This window comes from Ictalurus furcatus, chromosome 14 (genome assembly GCF_023375685.1).
Source record: "Ictalurus furcatus strain D&B chromosome 14, Billie_1.0, whole genome shotgun sequence".
Lineage (NCBI taxonomy): Eukaryota > Metazoa > Chordata > Actinopteri > Siluriformes > Ictaluridae > Ictalurus > Ictalurus furcatus.
In genome coordinates, this window is record NC_071268.1 from 17526596 (window position 1) to 17548444 (window position 21849).

At 38.8% G+C, this 21849-nt stretch overlaps 1 protein-coding gene across 2 annotated transcripts in view; it reads right to left on the minus strand.

Annotated features, from left to right (window-relative positions):
• otud7a (OTU deubiquitinase 7A) overlaps nt 1-21849 on the minus strand; it is an 85050-nt gene that overhangs the window by 12611 nt on the left and 50590 nt on the right. For both annotated transcript variants that reach the window (XM_053641175.1, XM_053641174.1), the window contains 6 exons: nt 16426-16580; nt 7277-7459; nt 6342-6560; nt 4420-4521; nt 4147-4274; nt 3174-3286 (listed from right to left, as the gene is read on the minus strand). In XM_053641175.1, the coding sequence (XP_053497150.1) occupies nt 3174-3286; nt 4147-4274; nt 4420-4521; nt 6342-6560; nt 7277-7459; nt 16426-16510 (830 nt within the window). In that variant the 5' untranslated portion in view covers nt 16511-16580. The remainder of the gene's footprint in view (nt 1-3173; nt 3287-4146; nt 4275-4419; nt 4522-6341; nt 6561-7276; nt 7460-16425; nt 16581-21849) is intronic.

Consider the following 21849-nt stretch of genomic DNA (forward strand, 5'->3'; position numbering starts at 1 on the left):
TCAAACCCCTTCAGATGATTCAGAAAGCAGCAACTCGTCTTCAACCAGCTCAAAATAACCCATGTCACACTCCTCTTCATCTCCCTCCACTGGCTTCCTGTAGCCGCGAGCATCAAATTCAAGGCCTTGATGCTCACGTACAAGACCTTGTCTGGAACAGCACCCCCCTACCTCAAAAATCTCCTTGAGGTTTACTTCCATCACACAATCTGTGATCGGTTAACGACCGACTCTTAGTAGTGCCTACTCAATGTGGCTCAAGGTCCCTTTCCAGAACCTTCAAACTAACTGTCAATCCAGACCACAGAATCTGTCAACATCTTCAAAAAACAGCTAAAGACCCACCTCTTCCATGAGCATGTAAATAACCCCTAAAATGCCAACCCCACATTATTTTAAAAAATGTAAATAAATAAATAAATAAATAACTCACTCTGGCTCTTACACCTCTACTCTGTGCACTGTGGTTCTCTAGAACTTAATTATAAATCTTGTATAGTAGCACTACTTGTATTGTTCTCCGCTTGATATATCGCTTTGCTTGTATTTCCTCATTTGTAAGTCGCTTTGGATAAAAGCATCTGCTAAATGAATAAATATAAATGTAAATGTTCTTTGTTTGGGCATTCAGCAGTTTTTAGAGTGTCTGTGGCAACATCAATCATGAGGGTTAACCCTTCAAAGTCACTGGCAATAACAAGATGTATGTTGAAAATTCTAAATGAAATTCTATACACTGCATTTTTTTTGGCTTTGTACTTGTACTCTGCTTAATGACAATAAATTTTAATCTAATCTAATTAATTCTAATCTAATCTAATTAATTATAATTTTGCATTTCAATATTTTTAATGTGAGTGACACATATCTGCTTTAGAGATTTACTCATAGCTGTTTAATTCATTTTTATTCTTGAACAAAACAAATATGTAAATTTCTAAAGACTTTTTAACTGTTATTGTAAATTTCTTTCATACAACAGAAAAAAAGTTAACCAGATTTGTAGATGAGTTTGTGTTGAATGACTAAAGAAATTTTTTGTGTGCTAAATAACAGAAAAAGCTAATATAAAATACAAGCAAAATATAAACTCAAAATACTATAAGCTTGTTAAAGGTATAAGTCACTATAGTAACTATATAAAGCACACATTACAGTGCCCCACCCTGCCACATTAAGTGCTCAATAATGACATTGGAGTAAAATGAGCCTCTAGGAAGAAGGAGCTGATTCAGGACCGATTCTTAGTGCACATCCAATAAATGTTTTATATCAGTAGCATATAAATGTGTCCAAAGTACTCTACACTTTAGAAGCAGGCTCAAACAGAAAGCACAGACCTGAGCTGCACATATCACAGTCTTTCATCAGAGCGTGTAGATTTCACAACACAAACAAAGTGAAACCGCACTGTGCTCACACGCACGACAAAGTTTCCACTCTGTTACCCTATGACCTTATGTAATCTCTGCTTGACTCCTCAACACAAATCTGGGGCCAGAATTGTAGTGTCTAGCAATACAAAAATTTTTTTTTTTAAATAAGGTCTGAAGTCAATGGAAAATTGCAATATGTTGAGCATACGCACAACAAAATACATTCACATACTCACCAGCATTTCTACACACTTGCTCACTCTACACAAAGATGTCTCAATCAACAAGACATTGTTATAAAACATTGCTTAAACATCCATCCATTTTCTATACCGCTTTTCCTTCAGGGTTGAGGGGAACCTGTTGCCTATCCAAGGGAGCATAGGACACAGGGTGGGGTACACCCTGGACGAGGTGCCAATCCATCGCAGGGCCCAATCACATACACATTCACACACCCATTCATACACTATGGACACTTTGGACATGCCAATCAGCCTACCATGCATGTCTTTGGACTGGGGGAGGAAACTGGAGTACCCGGAGGAAGGCCCCGCAGCACCAACCAAGGTGTGAGGCGAATGTGCTAACCAGTAAGCCACCGTGTGCCCTTGCTTCAACATTTTTCACTGAAATACTAGTTAGCTAATATTACATACCAGACCAGACCACCGGGTGGCAGTGTTTCTAGCCAAACTAACCCCAAACTTTTATTCACAATGGTTAACACTGTTTCCTAATATACAGCAAACTAACGACATCGGAATAAGTGAAGCATGCTCAATTCTAATGTAACAAATCTGACACACACGGCTGTAATAAATATATAGAGGTCTATAGCTTTACTAGATTTATATCTAATAAATGCTGTTAATCTCTTGTGAAATTTAATAACTTAAATGTGCCCACAGATGTTTCCCCTTCCTGCCTGTCAGAGATTAGTGCTGTGGCTCCTCCTAAACCACAAGCTAAGATTAAGGATTTAGTAGAAAGCTTATCCTAGACAAGTACAAACAGGTAACGTCACCCGTCCACCACATGAACAGGAAAGCACAACCTTTTATCCTTTTAACAACCTTTTAACCTTTTCACGGACAACCTTTTATCCAAAATATACCAGTTGCAACCTGCACTTATTCAGCCAGAACCATTTTCCATTACTCGACTCATTTAGAGTCAACAACAGAGGCAAATGACAACAATGCGCTGAAATGTGCAATAAATACATTTATCACAATAAACTTTAGTAAACTTAATGCTTGTGTTTGTCCTTGGGAGGATAATAGGATAATGTATTGGCAATTTAATCGTTAAAACTACAGAAGCCTTGTACACATTACATGAAATTTAAACCTGTTTAGAAAATTGAAAAGAAAGATGTTACACTGTCCTCTGGCAAGATGGCGCCTTTTTATGCTGATTCAGGACAACTTGCCCTTGCATAGATCACATATCACAATATTAAAATGAATCTGTATCATTTTACTATGTACAAGCTGTCTTTAAATCTGTGCTGAACTTTACTACACCAGCTTGTACTAAAAATGTAACAGCATATTTAAAAAAATGAGTTTATGTAAACAATATGTGGGAGTAAGTAAAATATAAATCATACACAGCCTATGTAACGCTACAGGTGAGATATCATGCTTAGAGTGTAAAGGTGGTTGGGTAGGAAGAACATTTAAATAGTGGAAGAATTTATATATCTATAGTGTAATGGGAGAAGTTGGTATGTATGTGTGTATCTGTGTGTGTGTGTGTGTGTGTGTGTGTGTGTGGGCTGGTGAGCTTTACCCTCCACTGGTGTTGCCAGTTTTGCTGATGTGTGTGCGAGGCTCACTGGAGGCCAACTTCAGCAGTTCGTTCCACTCTCTCTCCCACTCTTCCTCTGTATACACCAACCCTGACTATAGAAAGAGCAAGAGAGCTAGTTAGAGGGTAACGGTGAATGAGGTAACGAATGGAAACCTACACGCACGCCTACACTCTCTCTTCTGCTCTCACACACATTGAACCATCTCTACCTTCTCTGCAGTATAGATCAGGCAAACCACACTGCACACCCACACCTTTCAAACAACTGTATTTACTCACACTGTTTACAAGAGTGACATGACATGTGATGACAGCAGGGCATTCAGGGACACTGCAGTTTCAAATAAAAAAAGAAAGACTCATACAAGCATTAGCTGCTGTCAGTTTCCACTTCAGTGAAGTCTGATTGTAAGAATAAAGAATTATTAGCAAACATCTTTCAGTTGCTCATCTACAGGAGCACTTAAGGGAATAGTCATTGCTAAGGAGGCTAGGAAAATAAGACATTAAAAAAAAAAGAATGCAAAAGAGATACTTAAATAACCCCAGAGACAGAACATTACCCATTATGACCTCCAGCTGAACATGCATTTGTCCTTTTATACTAGGCATTTTTTTTTGGCAGCACCTTTTACATGTGCACCTATAGGAAAATGTCCACAAGGCAGGTGGGGAATATAGTTGCTTTTAAAATTGTAGATTTTTTTGTCACAACAAAATGCTTCCAAAAGGACTGAAGCACTCATATCACAAGACCTGCTTCTGGCCAATGCTGTGGAATCAATATAATCTTTGTTGTTAAGAAATCTAAATAGATAAATTAGCTAATTAGTGGTACAGTATAGAGATCACAAGAGCTACTTTTTCACTTCAGTACAAAAGGTGCTCTGGGGAGTGATTTTCTGTGGAAGAAATGCTGCATTATGAGGAAGGTGGTTCAGGAGAGTCAGACCTCTTTGTTTTGCTGCGTCTGCTGCCATCTCCACCTCCTTTTCAGAGCCTCTCTCTCTGCCCCGCTCTTCATCATAGCATATAGACTCTTCCTCAGCACCAGATCTCTGTCGTGGAAGCCCCACATACCTGACAAACAAACAAAAGACATGCCTATCAACATACAATGGTTTATTAGATTAGGCATATTTAAGCTGTCTGAATGAGAGTTCTGCAGCACTGTAACACTACATAAAGAGATTATAAAAATAACTGTTTAGGATATAAAGCTTACCTAAGGAAGCGGCATGCAGTAGGCAGTTGCCATCCCCAGTAGTTGCTAATGGCAGGAGTTTCTTACAGCTCGTACATATAGTGGACCACCAATTCAGACGGCCTACAGAACAACAGCAATTAACATTCAGCCTCACTACACTTTAAAGAAATACTCAACATTTTCAGTGTAATTCATCCCATATGGCATGTATAAGTCATATCACAAGAACAAGAATGCACAATGTTCAAGAATTTCGACACTTAAAATGGAAGTCCGGGGACAAATGTTGAAACTGAATTGTAGAACTGTCAATACATATATAAACGATAAGTAACCATATTATGGAAGCTACAGCTGTTCGAATTTTCTTGTACAAAGGTTACAGGATGACAGACAAGAATGTCTTATCTGATGTTCTCATGTAGACTTTTAGAAAGTTTAGAACCCTTTAGGACAGAGTGTTTCCTTTTCTTTTTGAAAGCTAAGAACCCTTAATTGTCTAATAAACCGACAAATAACCGTTTACAACCCTTAAAAATCGTTTTTTAAGTGTGTTCTGTGTAGTTTAATTCAACCTAGCAACAGTACAGGACATTAAAACCAGATCCACCACTATGTACATTAAGGTCTATCAGGAAATTCTGTCATTTTACATTATCAAGTCATAAGGTTTTGACCTTCAATAAATTCAAAGCAGTTTTCAGCTTTTTATTATTATTATTTTTTATAGTTAAAGCATTATTGTGGTGTAAAATAACAAAGTTGGATAAAACCTTATAATTCTAAGGGCTCCATTAGTCACAATAATGACAAACTTCAAAGTAGAACCAAAACAAATTTCATACTTAACCACATGCAGATTGCTAGGAGAGTGCGCTCTAGCCATGAACACTGGAACAAAACATTTTATATATATATATATATATATATATATATATATATATATATATATATATATATATATATATATATTTATATATATATATATATATATATATATACACACTTTATAACATTTCTGATTTTCCTGTACTATGAGGTGGAAGTGACTGTGTGTAATAAGTAACCCACTCTCCTCTACTCGAGGCTAGGGATTCTGCCCCTAGCCTCCTACCCATAATCCTTCAGGTCCGCTGCTTCAGGGTCACCTAAATACCATACTACATTCACTCAGCTCTGCTACACCACAAACCTCCTGTACTTAGAGCAGCCAAATAACTTCACACTCACACCACACAATACATCAGAACCTGAGATTAAAAACATGTTGCAGGTAGTGCACAATAAATTATAAAGTAGATCTGATAATTTAATATAGTCCATTCTGGGAATGGGTGACTAACTGCTTCATCTCAAATCTCCAATTACTTTCTTCATTTTTATGCAAATTTTGCCAGAAAATGCTGCATTTCCTATTCAGGATACAATTACTGAAATCTGAGCTGACGTAGAGTACTGTGTTTCCTGCACTGAGCTCTGCGCCCCTCAGGGAGTAGTGACTGAGAGGGATTTTAATCTCTCCAAGACAAAGGCAGATAATATCTTAATCACAAACATAATTGGATATGGCTCCATGTCAGTTCTGGCTACAGAATGCTTTGCTCTGATGTGGTTGCTTAACTCCACTTTGCTAGTGATCCAAAACAATGCCTAAAAATAATGCTGGTGTGTCCCGTTCAGGCTCACGTGCACGCACAAGGCTCTCGTGGCCTCAGTAGAGAAAGACAACACCCACACAAAAGGGACATTGTTAACATTGTTATAGATGCTGTCAGAGACACTTTTGATGAAGCTGAGGGCGGACACTGGCACAATACCAGTGGCACCTCTGAATACAGAGTGGGCTTATCACTCAGGGAGAAAAGCTGGAGCTTTCAGTCTGTGCTAGCAGTCAGTCAGCAGAGCCTAAGCCGTGGCGGCGGAGTTGAACACGCCCTCACCTGCCTGCTCCAGTGCCACCATGGTGGATTGCTCAATGAGGTCGCGCTCGATGAAGTTGCGGAAATCCTCGCTGTACACACTCAGGTCAGGTAGTTGGAAGGTGTAGATGGGCATCTCAAGAGGCAGCTGCTCCCTGGTGCACTCGCCTGTCACATGCATCCGCGCCAGAGACATGATGGCAGAGCTGGCGTGCGAGATGCCCCGAGAGAGACGCTTCTCTGTTGCACCAGACACAGACACATTTTGGTAATTTTGTTTATTGCGGCACTGTTGGCATTTTTTTTTAATACAATTTTTTTTGTTTTGTGAACCTGTAGAATGTGTTTAAACTTACTGCAATGAGAGATTTCTTCTATCACACAAAGAAATGCAGATGCAACCGTCTTAACTGAAATACGTTAGGGTTTTGTTTATAAATGATAACTTGACATACATTATTTGGCCATTTTAGTTACTTCAATCATAATAAAGTAACATCGGTGAAAGCTGAAACATTAACGTTACACTTCTCTGCTATCTTTATTTTATCCTAAGGGTATGCAAACTTTTGCACTTGAATATATACAGTAAATAAGGAACCGTGATAGGCAAAATCCTTACAATACTTGATAATACCACCTGATTATCTATAGTGTTTTCAGAGTTGCATTTCTATTGTCCTTGGTTGCACAGTACACACACATGATTTTGACTTTGCATTCTCATTTTTGCTTCCAAGAATTGATATATCTCCGACTATTTTTTTTTCATGTGTTGTTATGGAGCGCAGCTGTTTAAAAGCCATGGGATGAATAACAAAATTGGCTGGGAGGCACCTAATACTCCCCACATGTCAACTGTATTAAGGTGATCATTATGACACTCAACATGCTAATTGTTATCATTATTATCCTTATCATCAACATCATAGATAGCAGTAGTGCAGGTGCCGTACCCTGAGTGTTCTCCTCTTGCCTCTGCAGGCATTGCTCCAGTTTGTTGAGGTGCTGGGGTGTTCCACTGCGTTCTGGCTGCTTGTAGTAACGGCCCTCATTAAATACCTGCGGCAGATTGGCGGTGTGGACCTGCCGCAGCTGCTCATAGTCACTCAGGGCAGCGCTCAAGTCCCAGTTTTTACCTTTATAAATACACAAACACACATATGCACACAGAAAGAGAAAAATCTTTAGCACACAAGATATAAGGACTGAAAGATTAAAGAGAACATGGACTGTGAATACATTGTCTTAAAAAATGTATTTGTTTAACTTCATCAATAACCATCAATAACCTCAACCTAAATGGAATTTCCATCAAATTTACCCCCAAACTAACTTCTACATAATGAAATAAAGTATATGCAACACCGACTTGATCTTCACCCTCATAACACACAATTCAAGTACACTCATTCTCAAGCTAGAAAACAACAATTAACCATGTGTGTAACTAAGAGCAGCTGAGTTAATTGCACTTATATTTGAAGGTTAAATGTTTTTTTAAGAGGGAGAAAACAGGAAGGAAATGCGAATCTATTTTACAATTTATCTACTTGATGTTAACATCACCGCGGATGCCTCTGCTGCAACAAGTCTAATCCTTCTTGTTATAAATTTGTATGCCTGAAATACCTTTCAAATATATTTCAACAGGAAGTGAGCTATGTGACCTTGACCCTTTTTGGATGAATCAGTTCATCTGCTGGTTACAATGATAATTCCCAAAAATAAAATCCTACAAGCACTCAACAACTCGCTCTTGAGATATCTCGCTAACAAAATATCTTGATTTTGTCCTGTGGATATGCAAACATTTTGCATTCAATTATATAGCAAGGTCATTTAGAAACACTCCTTAAAACCTGCTTCTGTTGGTGTGACACCACTGTACCATCAATAAATTACAGACTACAGAATGGAACAAATTTAACAATAGCAGTGATGGCAAAACTGGGTGACCTGAAAACGTCTTAAATGGGTGATGACAAAAAAAAAAATTCTACTCTGTATGCCATGTTTTCATAAGAACAAAATACAAATCTAGCTTTGCACTGTGTTCACTTTTATCCACAAGAGATATTAATTATAATAAATAAATGCTTATACTGTAAAAAAGCATTGCCATTTCCCATAATCTACACCAAGTTACTCGGGTTGCCAAAGCGAGAGGGTTGAAATGCTTAAAGACCTCATCAAATTCCAGACAGCAGAGTTCTGCTTCATATCACGCTCAACAGGATGAAACACTAGCACTAGTTTTCACTGCTAATGTGCCTTCTTTATCACCCGGACCATTAAAGCCTGCACTTTCATGATGTAGTGGCTGCTTACTAATATCATGAATACATACAGAAAAGTTTGTATCAGTCAGCACACTTCATTTTAACAGAGATGTGGAGGTCTCAGGGTCCAGTGAGGATGAAGAAGAGAAAAGAGGCCTTGTAATTGGAAGTGACAGTTACCTCAACACACACCCGCGCACACACATGCACGCGCAAACACACACACATACACACACACGGCTGCTCCCTCCTCCTCCAGCTGCGTTCTTATCTTAGTGACAGACAGTGCTTCCAGGGCAGAGAGAAGCGGGTCAGAAAGAACTCTTATTATAGACCTCAAGCTTTCACACTACTCTGTTGCAGAGAAAAATCTTTTCTCAACACAGCCAACTAACATGAGCCTCAGACAGACAACAGTGAGAAATGTGTGCAAGTGTGTGAGCTAGTGTGAAAAGTGACAGCCTGACGTCACCTTACCCAATTAAGTGCCCTACTCTACAAGACACATTATTCTCTCTGCATCGCTGACTAAAGGCTCAGCAACCGCAGTCCAGAAGAGGAAAAGAAATAAATATATAAACCTCTCCCAGCGCAAACTACGAGACGCCACATGAATCAATGCAAATCCTATTCCTTTTATACATTTCTGTATATGGTGACCAGCCAAACGTTTTTAAAAGAGAATTTACAGTTTAGTCGAATGGCCATTCAGCACTCTGAACACATGCATACATGCATTCTGCAGTGCAGCGAGAATTATAATCTCAAGAGATCTCAACAAATCTCTAAACAGCTCTTCTGCGTAGTTTTTAGAACAAATGGTGCAATATTACAGAACATCAAAGTACATCAATAGTAACGGAGAAACAGATTAGAGAGATTAGCCTGATGAGGTTCAAAATGATTTCTTTCCAGCTTGAGGAAATTCTGATTTTAGGGGGCTGAGGTGTCTAATAGGGCTGGGCAATATATCGGTATAATATCAATATCATAATAAATGAATATGCGATACACTTTTCTGAGATATCGTTGGTATGGTGATGTCTTTTTTGCATTTTTAATAATTACAAATTAAACGGTACTGAATGGAAGCATTTGATTTGACATAACTGTTCTTACTTAATCTTCTTTGTCTTTGTAGGCATTAAAGAAAAGTATCGTCAAACTCAGTTGAACCTTTTTTTTGTTAATTTTACTACTCATTTGCAGACAGTTTGTTAGCTAAACTACATACAGTGATACACATCATGTAGCAGAGAAATGATCATAATATGATATTTTTGTCATATGGCTCAGTCCTAGTCTTAGCTCAAAGACACTGACATTCAAAAAGATGATTCTTTAGTGAGTAACCCTTTTTTATTTTGTTGTTGTTTTTATTCACAAAGAAAACTCCCCCAACCTCGTGTCCCGAGTCCCCTGGGATAGGCTCCAGTCTCCCAGTGACCCTGTGTTGGATAAGCGGTACAAAAAATGGATGAATGGATGGTTGAAAGACAGCTCCATTATTCTGTGGAAGAACCCGAAGTGGCAGATACAAAGACAGAGATTACTAATCTAGCGAATAACAAATCAAATAAGAAAAAAATTACTGCTAGACTGCAGGGACATGTCAGGTAATTCTTTCTTTCATTATTTTTGCATGTAGATGCAAAGTATAAAGAGAAATGGCTGTGTGAAATTATCATAAAAGAGCTGTAGTACTTCAGGTGTCCACTGGAGGGTGACAGTGCACATATCATGTCCATTGACGACACCCTTTGTGGAAGAGACTAAAAGGAATTCTTGTCAGTGAACATCAACCTAGACAGACCCCTGTACTAACTTCCAGCTCATCTAAATCTAATAAATAAAATCTGTCTTAAAATCACTTTACAACATAAAGGCCCAAAGGTGGAGCTGGAGGCTTTTCAGCATGCTTGTACTTCATCTATTAGAGTAAAAGCAAATCAGTACGGTCTACAAACTCAACAGAATGACGAAAGTGCTAATGTAACAGGAACAGTGCGTCTTCGAGAGCCTGTAGGCCTGGCCAGTAGGAATAGCATTGCAGATTGACAGACAAACAATCAGTGTAGCTGACAACAAGAGACAAGAGACCTAATGGCTGACGTGGGGGGTTGAGGCAGAATTTTTTGATATGGTTAGTAGACATAAAGAGGCAGCTATCTGATATGAGTCTCTGTTCCACACACTCCATGAGGCATCTGACAGTACAGTGTGGGAAGACCAGCCTGAGCTGCTTTCATACTCACAGTGTTTCCCTAATAAGCACTGATTCTAGACCAATGCTTCACACTGACAAAAATGACGATTTTTCACCTTTAAATACTACAATTCCTAAAGCTCAGCAAGGTGCACTTATTAGTACTTACCTTGTCTCTGGAAGTCTAATCAAGATTGATTATGTATTATCTGAATGAAACCTCCAGTGAAGGACATCACCTGCTCCGGGTGACCTTGAGATTACAAGGGGAAGTGAAGGGCGATTTCTTTCAGCACTCTTGATTGTGTCTCCATGGGGGATCCCGCATGTAATCAGTGCTAAGCATACATACATCTGCTGCCAGTCAACACCCACAGACCTGCAGAGCCTTCTTCAACCCCCAGCTTGAGCACACTGAGCACACACCCACCCACCCACACATTTGTATACAATGCACTCAAGAGGACCACATAAACTATATGTGTATTCCCTAACCAGGGCTGAACAGTTTTGATCCCAGTATGAATGCTACATATGTATATATTATGGGTGTTTGTAGGATTGGATGCTGTATACAGCTGGTGGTATAGGCCAGAGAGGTAAAGCTATTTGCTTTCTGACAGCGTTTGCCTAATAAGATCACTCTATGCAGTCTGTGCACTCCATTTTTACATTAGCATTATTCTCCACAGTGCTTCACTATCACTCTGCACTGACTCATGTGCATATGACAACACAGACAAAGAATCGTATATGGCCCTCTTTCTCTTTCCACTGAGGTCTCTAGGGTGCAAGCTTGATAATAACAACACTTCAGCATTATGGTTTCCAGGAAGTGGCTCATCTCAGTGAAGCTCTTATTGGTTTTGTGGGGGGCAGTAGTTTGCATAACTGCATTATGGGAAATGATGATCATTCTACCATGAATAGAAACGACCAGCACAATAAAACCAAAGCATAGAATAAAACAGATTTAACTTATTAACCTGGGATTCCTGAGATTACTACAGGAATGTTTACTGACCTCCTTGTGTGATTTTATACCCTTTTTAATTCATAGATTTGATTTGTTCAGTTGTCTTCACTGTGAAATGTCAGCGGTAAGGCTCATTAAAAGCCGATTAACAAATTGCTAATCATCAACAGCGGCCAGCACAACAGCACAACGTAGTCTCTCAGCGCAACATAGGCACATCATAGTCTCTCAGCGCAACATAGGCACAACATGGTCTCTCAGCGCTACGTGGTGGGATTTAGGAAAGAACACACATATGTGCTGACTTTAGGTCAGTTCTGTGACCACTCACATTATTGTTGTAGTATGATCAAGGATAGTGCACAAGAAGACCTCATGAGGGAGAGACTGAGGCAGCAAAAGGCAACATGCAGGCTCTAGAGTGTTTAAAAAGGTAAGATTACGTTGTCACATGGAATAAAAAACACAGCTGACTAAGGAAGTTCCCTGCAGTACACGCAGCATATTCAGACCTGTCTTATTCAGTATATTGCATAACCCCAGTGGACACTTTCACTATTATAAAAATGAGAAAAACATACAACTGAAATGGCGGTTTCATGTGAAAGGACTGAAAGGTTGGGTGTATGTCACATAACTCTTTTCCAGCATTCATGGTTTGCAGCAATCTCATTACATCTCCAATACTGTAACATCTACCGGAGAACATGACGACTGTTTTGTCCAAAAACTATTTGAAATGTTGAATTGATTCCACTGTGCTACTGTCCATCTCAGATGAGACCGAGCCCAGAGAAGTCGGCAGCGCTTCTGGACAGTGTTGATGTATGGCTTCTGCTTTGCATAGTAAAGCCTTAACTTGCATCTGTGGATGCAGCGGCGAATGGTGTTGATGACAAAGGTTTACCAAAGTATTCCTGAGCCCATGTCGGGATATCCGTTACAGACTCATGATAGTTTTTAAGACAGTGACATCTGAGGGATCGGAAATTACGCACATTCAGAAGTGATTTTCGGCCTTGCCCTATATGCACCGAGATTTGACCAGATTCCTTCAATCTTTTAATTATATTGTGCACTGTAGAAGGTGAAATGCCCAAAATCCTACCTATTTGTCTTTGGGGAATGTTGTTCTCAAAGTGTTGGATTATTCGCTGATACATCTGTTGGCAGATTGGTGAGCCTCGACCCATCCTTGCTCTTGAAGGACTAGGCCTTTTTTGGAGGCTCCTTATATACTATGATTAGACAATTGCCTCACCTGTTTCACATTCACCTTCTTATTTCAACTTGACACATAGCCATTAGTCCTAAATTGCCCCTGTCCCAAATTTTTTTGAACGTATTGCATGCATCAACTTCAAAATAAATGTTTACCTTCAAAAAAAACTATGCTTTATTGATTAGGTAAAACATCAAATACCTTGTCTTTATACATTTTTGGTTTCAATACTAGTCAGAGTACATTTACAAATCACTCCTCTTTGTTTTTATTAGCATTTTCCTTACTGTCCCAACTTTTTTGGATTTGGGGTTGTACTTGCTTGCACAGTCAGATTAATGTCTACAGTTAATTAGGAAAACTGACTAAATAAAGTTTTGTGTTGTACAATCAGTGGATGTCTGGGTGCAAAGCTTCAAACTGGCCTGATGTGGACTTACTGTTACAAGTAAAGATTCTGGTAGCTGCTAGCCAACTGCACTTCCAGACAGCTAGGCCTGACAGATACTACCATAGTAGGTGTGCTGATATCCTTACAAGTCAAGCTGATGAGTCAAGCAAGGTGAATGAAGGATTCTCAGAGAACACTGGCAGAACACTGTCAGAACCAGTTGAGGAAGCGTTGAATAAGACATGGACTGACAAGCACAGACAGTCTTAATTCCCTAGACTACACCTGTCTCTCATCTCCACTAATTTACCAGGAGAAAGTCTGAGCCTTGCCTCTCCTTTTACTTTTTCCGCAACAATACTTCTATATTCATCCTTGTCTTTTTTAAGGAGGGGTGCATATTTTTGTGTCCATGCTTTCTGCACCAGTGCCAGCAACTCTCTACTTCTGAATGAGTTCCATTGAACAGGCACAATGGTCTCCCAGGGGAGCAGGCTCGTAAAGCCATCACACGCAGTGTTAAATCAGCTCAATGTCCCAGCATGGCTGGACCTCCTGGATGACAATCAGATGGCAAGACTTCAGAAGAACAGATGACCAGAGAACTCCTCCAAGCTTCAGTCTACCACACTGCAGAGGAAACTGGCTCACACAGGCAGAGTCAAAAACACAACAATCCAAGCAGCACAGAGGTGATATGTGCATAAATTATGTAGACACCATAAAAACCATGTCCCTTCGATGGTAAATGGCATCCTACACATAGTACTTATGCTAAGCATCACTCAAAAGCAGGACGTAATACACAGTATGTGAACAACTTATTTCCAATTAGCCAAAGATACGCGGATGATGTTCTGTGCAGGCCCAATTTTTAAATGACTGATGTGATGTACTAAGTCCAACTATGCAACATACTCATTTCATTTTGAAAACAAAGGTCAGAAAATTGTGATGAGAAAGCATACTTCCAGAAACAAAAAACAGTACCATAACCAACAAAACACCACAACTAGTGGATTATTATTATTATTATTATTATTATTATTATTATTATTATCCATCCATCCATTTTCTTTACCACTTATTCTACACAGGGTCGCAGGGAGCCTGGAGCCTATCAAGCACAAGGCAGGGGACACCCAGGACGGGGTGCCAACCCATTGCAGGGCACAATCACACACACCCACACACTATGGACAATTTAGAGATGACAATCAGCTTACAACGCATGACTTTGCACTGGGGGAGGAAACCGGAGTACCCAGAGGAAACCCCCGAACCACAGGCAGACCATGCAAACTCCGCTCACACAGGGCGGAGGCGGGAATTGAACCCCCAACCCTGGAGATGCGAGGCAAACGTGCTAACCACTAAGCCAGAGTATGCCCCATTATTATTATTATTATTATTATTATTATTAACAACAATTCCAGTTATTCTATTGTAGTTAATTCTATTATTATTATAACTCTAGTTCTTCCTTTCCAATCAGCCTTTCAAATTCATCTTTGAAAGCCAGTTGATAGTTTATACTACATATTTGAGTTTATACTACATATTTATGAGTACAAAGACACACAGTATGGGACAGCAGCCAGAATATTCACTTGTGAGACACTCAGCTCTGGTGGATGATTCTGGAAGCCCCACACATGAAGGCCTGAAGTCAGTCAGAGCGCTGGAGAAGTCTCTGGAGCTGAGCAAACAGAGCCATCCATCACTGCCCTGCACTGCATCACATGGCTCATTATTGTTAGCTTAGCCAAAGGAAACTATTTTCCACAGTCACAGCCCACTGCTGACACAATTTACGGATCTGAACAAAGCCGAGTGGAGCATAAAGCAATGCACTTATTACTGCTACGATTACATCCGAAACACACAGAAGGCCACACCGGGTGATTTTCAGTACGCGGACAACAGTGACGAAATATTCTACAATGACAAATCATCTTAAATGTCAATTATTGTTTTTCCAGTGTAGTTACTACCCTTTGATGCATGATAATAAAACCCTAAAAATAATACATGTTGAAAAGTAAACTGTTTAATATGTTTTACCTCTAATAACCAAGAAAATACTTTAAATGGCCTGGCAACTTCTTTAAACCTTTCCTCTCATAAAGAATGAGGGATGCAATCATCTATAAATGTGTATTATTGGAAATTGGAAATGCTCTCATATTCTCCTTCTATCCCAACCTCACCCTTTCCCACCACCACATTGGTTGCACTATGTTGGTACTAGTTTTTACTATTTTGTAGTGTTTTGTGCTATTACAAAAGGTTGGAGACAACACAGGGGAAATATGACTGCATTTGGGTTTCAATCTTGGGTTTTCATTATCAAATTCTCAATAAGTTACATACCTGTATTTAACTGTAAAAAATCCTGTTATTATAATATTAGCTAAAATTGTAACCTTTAACATAAGCTAAAATTACTAGCTGACTAGGTTCGCATATAGGTTCTGTCGCTCAAAGTTTCCTGTTCCTGTATCGTCTTCTACTAATTTGCAAAATGGAAATGATAGGTTCCATTATCTAGGATGTTGAGCCTATTTTCGGAGGTCTGAACCTTTGTTCAGTATCTGGATCCTACTATTAACTCACAAATGATGATGACATAGGGAAGGACCATTTTAAGTATCAGACTTGTAGGCAAATCATCTTGTTAGCCTATTTACACATAAGTTTAAAAATAAGAATTATTTTTACACACTAGTTGTCTGTCCTTTTTTTTTTTAAATAATAATCGATTTACAGTGAATTACGATTTCTAATCGATAATAAACAATTTATGATGGTTTCCTTGACTAATTTAATTCCTTGACTTTTATCCAAATCATCTAATTGCTACACCCCTACTATTTTGTGACATTGCAAACTAATTTGTAACACTCCAGAATCAGTACATAGAAAATCTCTGCTTTTAATGGAAAAATGTTGAATCAGCCAACCAATGGATTTCAAAAACCATTCTGAAATTGCTCTTTAGTTAACAATTTAAAATAAAAACTCTTACCCTCCAGCAGGTCACGTGCCAGACCAGGTTCTGCCCCTGTGGACCGAACAAAGTCTGACAGGACCGCGTCCATGTCCAGAGTCATGTGATCATGTGGCTGCGCTGTCCAGCCTGCAGCAGTGGTCTTCGTGGTAGCCAGAGCTTCACGCTCTCATCTACAGGAAATAGACAGAACGAAAGAGACAGAGAGAGAGACAGAGGAAGAGCGAGAGAAGAGAGAGAAGAGAGAGAGAAGAGAGAAAAGAGAGAAACAGAGAGAAATGGACAAAAGATAGATCTTAGTTATTTAATGCTTTTGTCTTTCTGGCAAATGCCACTCTACTTTTTTCATGCACTGGAGACTGGTTAAATATAGCCATGGAATCTCTGATGTGTCTGAAAAATGTTTGGGAAGTGATATCAGACATGACAGTATTCCTCAGATGACCAAAGCCATAGCAAGGTAGGTAGGAGATTCAGAATGCCAAGCCCCCCAACACCCCACCAATATCCCTGCCAGTGTGAATGAGTCAGAATGCAAGGCAGCAGGCAGGATGATGTGATGTTCCAGTCTGTGCTCCCAGTTTAGATGCAGACAGAACTTTCTGATCACTCCCTCCACTAACAATCCTCACTGTGTGTGTGCCATCCTGCAGCAGCCCACTCTGACTGGGACACTCAGTCTGAGCCCTTGTGTCTGTTCTTGCTGAAATGCCACATTGTTCGGCTCTGATGAGGTCAGAATGGCCCAAAGCAAGCCTTCCTGGGCAGAGAGGCAACACCTACGGCTGTGCTACAATAACTGAGGCCTTTGTCTCTGTGCATGTGTGTGTGTGTGTGTGTGTGTGTGTGTGTGTGTCAGCCAGCTGGCTACCCTGCCATCACTTATGGAGCGTGACATAAGAATGAGAGGAATGTGAGACACACTGCCCATTGCCCACAGAGATGAAATAGCTCCACTGGCCAAAATCACCACACACACACACACACACACACACACACAAACACACACACACATGCACAGGTACATCTAGCATATATGCACTATACAGTAGGTACAATTACTAACTATAGCCCGTCTGTTGCTTAGTTTGTGGGACAGTTTTTATTGGACTGGGTGAGGAAATCGGACTACCTGGAGGAACCTCCCGAAGCATGGGGAGAACATTCAAACTCCAAAGGCAACTGCCACAAGTTGTGCAATGAAAAATAAAAGGAATAGTCCTAAACCGTACACTTACATGATGAACTAACATGGTGTAATAAAGCAGCCAGTAAATTCCACTTAGGGTAACACCACAGGCAGGCATATACGCTGCTACAATCATATGAGGGCTCGGTTCCCTGTCCTTTTGCCCTCTAACTGTACAAGTATCCCCTTGGTTGGCATGTACAGTATTATAATTGAATTTTATAATGCCTTCAAGAAGCAAAGATGCTTATCTGAATTATTGCCGTAAGAGCAAAAAAGACAAGCCAGCTCAGAGGAAATCAGCTATCTGTGTCTGCAACATTAAAGAAATGAGTGGTTAAAGTGGTAGTCTTGCTAGGAAAAGCTCAGGTGAAACAGTTTCCCTGTTCAGTTGTTAAGTTGTTTCCCTGTTCAACTGATAAAAATAGTGTACAACAGTGCGTATCTATAGTGTGGTGTGGAGACACATGTGGATGGAGCATCTGAGGCTGGGACTTGATTTAATCTGTTATGGAAACACATATCATAATTGTGATATGTCTTTCCATAACAGATTAAAGCAAGTGGAGTGACCATCATGAAACTAGACTAGGCCTAACCACATCACTGAAGAATTCAGGTTGATAGTTTTGCCATGTTCAGCTAAAATCAAATCACTCAAAAAGTCAAAACAACAGCATGTACTGTCAAGCTACAAGTGCGTCAATACTAGCCTACTAACAAGCAAGCTTTTTTAGATATGAATATTTACATTACATGTCATGAATAGTTACACTGAGGTTCTTTAATGTTATCTCTATAATGTTTTCACGCAGCAAACCCTGTGATGTTTGGCTCATGTAGTTCAGTTTTGCCTAAGTGATGTACTGTATGTTACAGGCATACAGGCATACTCTCTCTTTTCTTATAATATTACATACCGAATGTTCAGTTAGTTGGTTACATCGTTTTGTACCCATGACCTTGACAGTGACACACAGATTATTTTAGGCCTCTGAGCTAAAAGCATGATATATAAAAGCACACTGCTGCTTTACATTTGGGAAATAAGAGCACTGGTATAACATACAAGCAAATATTCTGACAAACAGACTACAGGACTGTATGTGTGTGTGTGTGTGTGTGTGTGTGTGTGTGTGTGTGTGTGTGTGTGTGTGTGCGTGCATGTGTGCATTCAGTATATTTAGTGTAACAAAATAAAAGAGAATCTGTTTATCTGAAGTGTTCATTCCAGGGGGTTTATACGGCAAGCCTTTCAGATTAGGTTTGTTGATCTGGGAACTTTTATTCCCCTGGTCAACACTACGAATCTTGGAATTATATGTTTTTATCCTAAGAATCATTGAAGATTAATGTTTGTGTGATATCTATGTGAACTGATGCTGAAGTGAGGATGATACAATCAGTGGAGCATGAACAGATCTGTTCGCTGCCCTAAGGCACGGTACCCACTTGGGTAATCTTTCCCTTTTACAGACCCCTATGATCCAAATATTACTTGGTTAGGGGTGTGTTACAGACTCCAAAGTACTAGGTAATTATTCTTGATAACAAGATGGTAACGTGATGGTCACGGCAACCTAAATAAATACATTGTAAATACAAAGCTATCCTAAACATCTCATAATGCTGGACATGTAAGTGTGTGGTACCAACACCAACAAACTAGTTCATTATTTTTGTAGAAAAAGATGGTTAGCTTCAGGATACTTTGACAATTTCTCATGTATTAAGAGGAAAAGGACAATAAAATACCTCATAACTGGACAGATCTTTGAAGAAACAAGGTAGGAAACAGAAATATACATTTTACACTAAGTAGTAATGTTTAAGCAGGAAAGGAGACTGAAACAACTCCAGGCACCACACAAGATATCCAGCCTAAAAATGATTACTGACAATATTCGTTTTTAATGCCTTGCATAGCTTATGTTTTATTTGGAATGCTTATGCAATTCAAAGGACTTAAAGACCTAATTTGTCAAGATCCCAAATAATGAAAGCAAATTTGGGTGTGCAGTCAGAAAAATCATGCATGCAGTTAGTGGGTGTATCATAGATGATTTACAAAGATGAACTGTATGGGGAGGAATAATAACAGCATGTTTGAGATTAAACAAGCTAGTTTTAATTACGTTTGCTCCTTTTTATCCACATACTATTGAAGTTAGATTTATTTTCACTGTAATTGTTGGTTTGTATACAGACTCTATATAGAGTCTATAGCCATAGAATCTTATGTGTCTTGCCACAAAATGCAACAGATCCTGGGCTATAGATGAAATCAATGTTGTTTTGTTTTGTTTTGTTTTTACATTGGTTTGCTTGACTTTTTAACATGTTATATAGAAAATGATTCAAGCATGGTTCATGTATTAATAAAAGTATATATTACTAATTGTTTATATATATATATATATATATATATATATATATATATATATATATATATATATATGTTATTGTTTTCCATCTTAATACCTAGTACCTGTCAGGCCTTTAATTTAATCAAAATGTCTACTTACTTTCTTACAGCTAGAAGCTCTCAGATATTTCAGTGTACTTTATTTAAACTCTCTTGAAACCCTGTACTTTTAAGTTACTCTAATAATTCCAAGGTTGTAGACTGCTGTTAATTGAACCATTACTAATACTTGATAGGTATGATCACTGAATGCCATTGCATTACATAAAAAAAAAAAAAAGTTTCATGAAGAAATTACTGACCTAATTGCTGATCTATTGGGCTATTCAAAGTGAACCCTGGCTGTGAACAGACGTTGAACAGATTATAAGGTTATGAATAGTAATAGGGCAACATCAGTAGTAGAGTAATAAAAATGTGTATATGTGAGTTCAGGGGTGGAGGTTGCCTTTTACTCCATAGCAGTACCCACCAAAATGCACAATCCTGAAGACAAGAGATTAAATGTATTTATCTAAGACATGCTGCTTTGTGTTCCAGCCTATGGATATGATTAAGACATAGAACATAATTAGAGAAATAACGCCAAATCAGAAGAAAAAGCATCCACGCAGTTAAAATATTACGTCTTATAAACACAACTGTTTTATCAAATGTATTATGACTTCATGTCTGATGCCTAATTAGGCATTGCAAACGTCCTACTAATACAAAGTCTCTGATTTTTCCTTTTAAAGGCAAACATTATGTGTCTGCCACAGACATGAAGTTCCTTCCTGATCCATTCTTTCGTGCACAAACAGAGCTAATAAAATAACACTTCTGTTTATAGATCAAAATCAGAGGACTCAAGTTTCAAGCTTCACTCTCCACAAAAAGCAACCTCCTACAAGGCAATGTTGGACATGGAAAATTATATGGGGCTATCTTGCTCAGAATGATAATATTTCTTCTCTTTATCCTATACATTATTAATCAGGCAGTGCTGCACTTTAGCAGGAGATTAGCTGACCAAGTTACTGCAATTGCGACACCATTTACATCGTGTTGTGTGTGCAACGGCATGTAAGCAAAGGAGTTCAGAAAAGCACTCAAGCTATTAAGTAAAAGGCCCTGGCAAGCCCATGCTTAAACTGTTGGTATAAACTCTGGGGTTAATGTTGACATAAAACATTTCTGAGGTTGAACAGGACTTAGCCCTCACCCTCATTGTCTATGCGTTGCATCAAGTTATGTCAAGTGAGTCATTCAGTGGCATTATGGAGAAATTCTGGAACAATATGTTGGGCAAGAAAATTTCCACCAATAAGCCCCCAAGCCACAAATAAGTTAATAACAACCTAATATTCCTAACAGGATAAGTTACTTATAAATTATTATAGCATTAAAAGTAATGTTAAGAAAATAACCTGGATTCAGTCTTTCATTGAAGCGTAGCATAAGGCCACTAAGTAAGTGCCTGGAAAGTATGTGTTATGCTTTTTAATATAATGAAAACATATTGTTTTTATTCTAGTTTTGAATCACAGCTGAGCTAAGGAAGCCATAAGGTTCTAAATAGCTTATAAAATAGCTTACAATATGAAACAATCTACAGTGCTGTGAAAAAATATTTGCCCCATCCTGATTTCTTCTGTTTTTGTGTATATCTCATAATAAATAGTTTTAGATCTTCAAGCAAAATACAACACAAAACAAAAGCAACCTGAGTAAACACACAATATAGTTTTTTTTATTATTATTATTGATACAAAAAAACGTTATCCAACACCTATCACTAATTTCAAAAACTAATTGCCCCCTTAAACTTAAAATCTGTTTGTGCCAC